Consider the following 5,874-nt stretch of genomic DNA (forward strand, 5'->3'; position numbering starts at 1 on the left):
GACAACGGGTCCAATTTTATCAAAGCTTTTAAAATGTTCGAACAATCAGATTTTGATGAGGAGTCAGAGGAAGATGAAGAGGTGACATTTACTGATGTTGAGCAGGCTCTCTCCACACATTCTGATGGACAGTTTTCTCTCCCTCCACACTTAAGGTGTGCGTCACACACACTGAACCTCATTTTTCACGATGTTGAGAAATGGCTTAAAGCAAATGAGTCCAAAGTCATCTACAGAAATGCTGTTTCTGTTTCTGTGGCTTCAGAGTTAGTAGATCATTTTTTTCTCAAAAAAACTCATAGTGCCTACTTCAACACGATGGAATTCATTTCACGATGCCCTGTCCAGGATCACTGACATTCCAGTTGCTGAGTTAAATACTGTTTGCACTCAGTTTGGAATAAAATGCTTCACGGATCGGGAGTATCTGTTCCTAAAGGAATATTGTATTGTGTTGAAGCCACTGACTGTAGCACTAGACATATTGCAAGGAGAAGATAACTGCTATCTTGGAACACTTCTTCCAACTCTGGAGAGTCTAATGTCCAGGACACTGGCACTGCGGGATGAGCTTAGGATGACAGCATCTCTCCCTGATGTCATTGTTCAGGTAATCTTAGTTTATACAGATTGCTCAATTTTTGGTTTACCTATGGCTTAAATAAATGTTACGTTATCTGTCATACTCTTGTATAATGTGAAAAGTCTTATGTATTTTTTTTTCTTCCTGATAGGCAATCAAGGTACGCTTTGCCTCTATGATGGACAATAAAGAAGCTCTCCTGGCTGCAGTCACTTTGCCCAAATTTAAATTACGCTGGATCAGAGAAGAAGAGAAAAAAGACACTGTTAGGTCAATGCTTACGACAGAATGCCGTGGGTTGCCTCTTGAAGACCAACAGCATAATGCTCAACACCACAACAAGCCTGCTAACTCCAATGATGACTTTTTTTCATTCGAGGAGGAAGATTGTGCCTACTCTGCTGAAACAGAGGTCATGGATTATTTGAAATCTGCAGGGTCTGAGCTGGGTGTTCTTGGACTGTTTCCCAGGATTAAGGTCATTTCACTCAGGTACAACACAGCCACACCATCAAGTGCACCAGTGGAAAGGCTTTTCAGCCTGGGCAATCTTGTGCTCACCCCCAGAAGAAATAGACTGTCAGACAAACGTTTTGAGAGACTTACATTAATGAGATACAACCACCTTTTCAAAAGCAGCGCAGTCAGCGGAACACTAGAAATTAGTTACTTTTTTGAGAAACATAACAGCATACAGTATGTATAAAATATGGTGCGCTTACTTTTGAAAAATTTAATGTTTACAGCCTGGATTTTGCGGAGTAATTTTTTTTTGTTATTCAAATATGTTGCAAAGGAATTCTGTACAAATTAGTTTTTGTTGAAAAACATGACAGCATAAAATATGTATAAAATATGGTGCTCTTAGTTTTGAAAAAATTCTATGTTTACAGTTTGGTATTTTGCAGAGTAATTTAATTTGTTGTTTTCCAATATGTTGCAAATTAATTCTTTAGAAAGGAGTTTATTTTGTTGAAGAACATGACAGTATACAGTATGTATAAAATATGGTGCTCTTAGTTTTGAAAAATGTAATGTGTACAGCTTGATATTTTGCAAAGTAATTTATTTTTGAGGAATTCTGTTAAAGGATACATGTTTTAATAAAGCTAAAATGTTGGCTTTAAACTATTCCATGTTTGACTCTATTGACCATGTGAGTTTCTACTGTCTATACAGTCAATGTTTATAGGGATTTTACAAAGTAATTAGCTAAATTACTTATTGAGTAATTAAATTACTTTTCAGACAGAGTAATTAGTAAAGTATTTTAAATACAACATTGATGGTGTAATTAGTAATTAGTAATTAATTACTTTTTTAAAGTAACTTACCCAACACTGATTGTAATATACCTGCACATACAATTGTCAATTTATATATTGTTATTCCTTATTTACTTGTTCTATTTTTGATTTATATATATATTTTTTTTTTTATTATTATTTTATACTTTTTTTTTTTTTTATTATCCACGTTTTTGTTCTGTCGCTGTCATTCTGTTGCACTGCGGAAGCTTCTGTCATGAAAACAAATTCTTTGTATGTGAAAACATACCTGGCAATAAAGCTCATTCTGATTCTGACATATTTCTCTCCGGATTCAGACGAAACTACTCATTGGAGAAAGCTATATTATGGATGGAGGACCAGTATTTTAGCCAGAAGTAAGAGTTTGAAGTTAAAAAACGACTTAAGGCTGGAATACACTACATGACTTTTGCCCAGTTTTTCCCCCGATTTACAGTCAGGAGAAGTTAACACTAGTTGCCAAAAGTCGTTTTCACTAGTAGAAATCACTAGTTGACAGATTTCATAGAAAATCGCAGAGTGTATGATGGTCACAGACTCCAATATGTTTGCTTCAGACCATAGGTCTTCAACCCTGCTCCTGGGGACACACTGTCCTGCAAGGTTTCTTTCCAGCCTGCTTTAGCACACTATGGCCTGTGACTTTTCAAGTGATCCTGAAAACCTTCCCTGTGTCTGAAATCGCCCCCTATACCCTTGAATAGGGCACTATTTGTAGGGACAGCCATTTTTAGTGGTGTCCGAAACCTCAGTGGACATTACGAGTGCATTCATTCAATCCCACAATGCACAGCAATAAGGAGTGTACTGTACAACTGATGTATGCTCAAAGGCTAGAGAATACCCATAATGCACTGTGAAAATCGCTCACCAAATGAATTGCTGCGTCTCGCCAGAAGATGGCGCCTGCAGCTGAATCTTCCATCGATCCATTCATTTTTCAAAGCACTCGTGAATCGGAGAAAAAATCAAGTCAAGAACCTCGGTCGGTTCTGATGTTGTTCAGCACGGATTATCTGGTAATGAGAGGCATTTGCAGATCGAATCTTGCCCCTCCTGATCTGCTCGCACATAAATCGGGGCCTCCCCGATCATATCAAACATGTTTGATATTTAGGATTTTATATAGGGATGATCACGGCTATGATTACGTCAGAACTTTCACAATAGCCCAAACAAGTTGCTGTATGGGTCCGTTGGATAGTGGAGATGGACGAAATTGCTTGTGAAAGTTTTGCAATAACACGACTGTCTGTATAATCTGTCGAAAATGTACCACAACCATAAGGACAAAGAGAAGTGCTGGGGTGAAATCACCTCTGTTTTGAGAGTGTAGAAAGCTGCTAGCACGCTAGCTAAAAGCATTGCTGAAATGTCAATGATGATCTGCTGTGTGAGATCACGTGAGGCACTCCCTCTGGCATGAAAATCTTAAAAATATCTTGTAGTGTGTGATGCACCATGATTTTCAAATCTTAAGATTTGAGGGAAGAAAATCTGTGAAGATTCTCTTTATGTGTGTGCGGCAACCAGATTTCATAATCTGTTAGAACATTCATTTGTTGTGCATCTCCTAGCAACAAGGTGCACCTTTTTGCATGAGTTTGTTGTGACCGGAACAACGATCTGTGACAAATGACCAGCGACAGACAAGTAATCGTTTCCCATGGAAAGTAGTGCGGGAGCTGTGTGGAGTTCCGATCGTAAACGTATGTGGAAATTTCGAATCCGATTTGAGTTTCGGATGCATTAAAATATCTGAACCTCTGCGGCTAGACCGTATGTGACTGCCCAACCGGATGTGATGTAATCGAATCAAAACTATGAGCGAGAGGTTAGAATTACCAATATTTTTCCACTATAACATTATTCAGTAAACACTATTTCTGTAAAATGGCGGTTTAGAATAATTATGGCAGAAATAATAAATTTTTAATTATTAAATCATTATTTACATTGTTTAGCCCAATAAAACCTACAAAAATCATGCATTTTACCACAATGAATAAACCGAGGGTAATGGTTGCTTCACGACCAATTTGAAAGTTCTGTGTGACTGCCACTAGGGGGAGAAATGCACATTTGGATACAATCGTATCCAAATGTCGGCGATAGTGAAAATGCATGATCCTTAGTTGTTTGGTGTATGAATGCCCAGTTCCTCTGTGACTATTTACAAAGTCTGTATGATGCCTAGCGTTTTTAAATCTTTTCATATTTGTAATGTCGTGTTGTGTATTCCAGCCTTTATTGACGTTAATTGATGGACTAAAGTCATGACGATTACTTGTGGATTTTTGTAAAAAAATTAAAAATGTATCCGCAAGTGATGTAATGCTAAATTTCTCCAAATATGTTCTGATGAGGAAACCTGAGTGTGCGTAAAATTTCATCAAATTTTCCTTTTCCTTTTAATCTCTTGGGATATACTAACACTGCAGAAAAATAAACTTACTCAAGTGCCTTTTTGAATAACCTCCCACATGTATTTTAAAGTCTGCTGGATGGTAAATGGACTAGGAATTAGCTTTGCATAATGTTAATTCCTAAAAAGAAACATCACATGTCTGTCAGCTTCAAATATTTAAAAATCTGTCGAAGTTTATTTCAAACGAATTATTGAAATGCAAATGTATTTCTCTTTTTTAAATGCATCTTTTAAATACAAATATGTATTCGTGTTAGACATGCATTGAAGTAAAATAGTAAATTAAGGAGTTGCTTAGAGTTTCGTTCTGCCACTGCCCGGCCCTTGTGAATGTGGTTAATGCCTGTAAATTACAGAGGAGTAGGCAGTAGTTATCTGTCAGCCATTCCACACATGAAGAACAAACCCAATACATTTCAGACAGATGGGGGTTAAGGTTGTGCCATACTTCTACATTGTGTTGCTGATGTAAATGCAGGCAATAGTAACGTGTGGACAGCACAGGGTAATTACAGCTTCACCTCGCAGAATATGGGGTGATTACAGCTGTCACCTTGCAAACTGTGAGTGGTTCATTAACAAATACAAATTTGACAATGGAAATTGTGAGCTGCAACCATTAATTGCAGTGTTACTTCATACTTTTTCCAGTAGTTGAACTTTAATGCTTGTACACCTACACTGAAATTAAAAGAAGGGTGAATGGAGCTCTTTACTTATGTTTACTTAAAGTCCAATAAAAGGCGTAACATGTGGACAGCACATGGTAATTACAGCTTCACCTCACAGAATATGGGGTGATTACAGCTGTCACCTTGCAAACTGTGAATGGTTCATTAACAAATACAAATTTGACAATGGAATTTGTGAGCTGCAACCATTAATTGCAACGTTACTTCGTACTTTTTCCAGTAGTTGAACTTTAATGCTTGTACCTACACTGAAATTAAAAGAAGGGTGAAGTGGAGCGCTTGTGTTTATTAAAAGTCCAATGAAAGCTGCTGATGATTCATTCTCACTGCATCTTCAGTACTAAGAATAACAGGCTGCAAAACTGACAAAGTTAATGTATTAAGGAACTTAACCATGTTTGGGTGCAAACTCCTGCTTCTTCCATTTTCCATTTACACACAGAAAGTTCTTCCATTTCCATACAAAAAAAAGCAATAATGCACCAAATGTATTAAATATAGACACTATTCTCTTCAAAGAATAAATGAACTGAAAGATGGTTTCAAAATAATGTCAAGTATTAAATGCAGCAGATTTGGTATTTTTCTGATATTGTTATCTACTTATAGGACATACTTAAAAATAAAGGAAATGTTAAAATCCCAATCATTTTCCGTGTGATGGAGTTTACATACCATGGTGCTTATGGAACAAATATAAGCATACATTTAGCTGCAAGCAGCAATTAAGGGGCCAAGCACAAAAGAGGCTAAATGAGAAGCTTAGCATGGCATGGAGCATCAGACCAGCTGCAACAATGATTATTAAATAATTAAAGCCATTTTTGAATGATTTTAGTCAAAATGGCTGAAAAATCATAA

At 36.9% G+C, this 5,874-nt stretch overlaps 1 protein-coding gene across 1 annotated transcript; it reads left to right on the forward strand.

The window, feature by feature from the left end:
* Positions 1-330: 330 nt before the first annotated feature.
* LOC107590600 (uncharacterized) lies at positions 331-2,535 on the forward strand. The gene is made up of 3 exons (XM_016279460.1): positions 331-610; positions 735-1,226; positions 2,458-2,535. Exons 1-3 carry the CDS (start codon positions 542-544, stop codon positions 2,533-2,535), a joined length of 639 nt encoding a protein of 212 aa, XP_016134946.1. The 5' UTR covers positions 331-541.
* Positions 2,536-5,874: the final 3,339 nt, after the last annotated feature.

The sequence above is a fragment of the Sinocyclocheilus grahami genome, unplaced genomic scaffold, assembly GCF_001515645.1.
Source record: "Sinocyclocheilus grahami isolate Dianchi unplaced genomic scaffold, SAMN03320097.WGS_v1.1 scaffold130.1, whole genome shotgun sequence".
NCBI classification, from domain to species: Eukaryota; Metazoa; Chordata; class Actinopteri; order Cypriniformes; family Cyprinidae; genus Sinocyclocheilus; species Sinocyclocheilus grahami.

What these genes read in the sequence shown, in the direction of transcription:
- LOC107590600 (XM_016279460.1), top strand. Translation starts at nt 542, where the DNA reads ATGTCCAGGACACTGGCACTGCGGGATGAGCTTAGGATGACAGCATCT. An exon ending in TCCCTGATGTCATTGTTCAG is followed by an intron (nt 611 to 734) that starts GTAATCTTAGTT and finishes TCTTCCTGATAG; the next exon opens with GCAATCAAGGTACGCTTTGC. An exon ending in ACCTTTTCAAAAGCAGCGCA is followed by an intron (nt 1,227 to 2,457) that starts GTCAGCGGAACA and finishes TTCAGACCATAG; the next exon opens with GTCTTCAACCCTGCTCCTGG.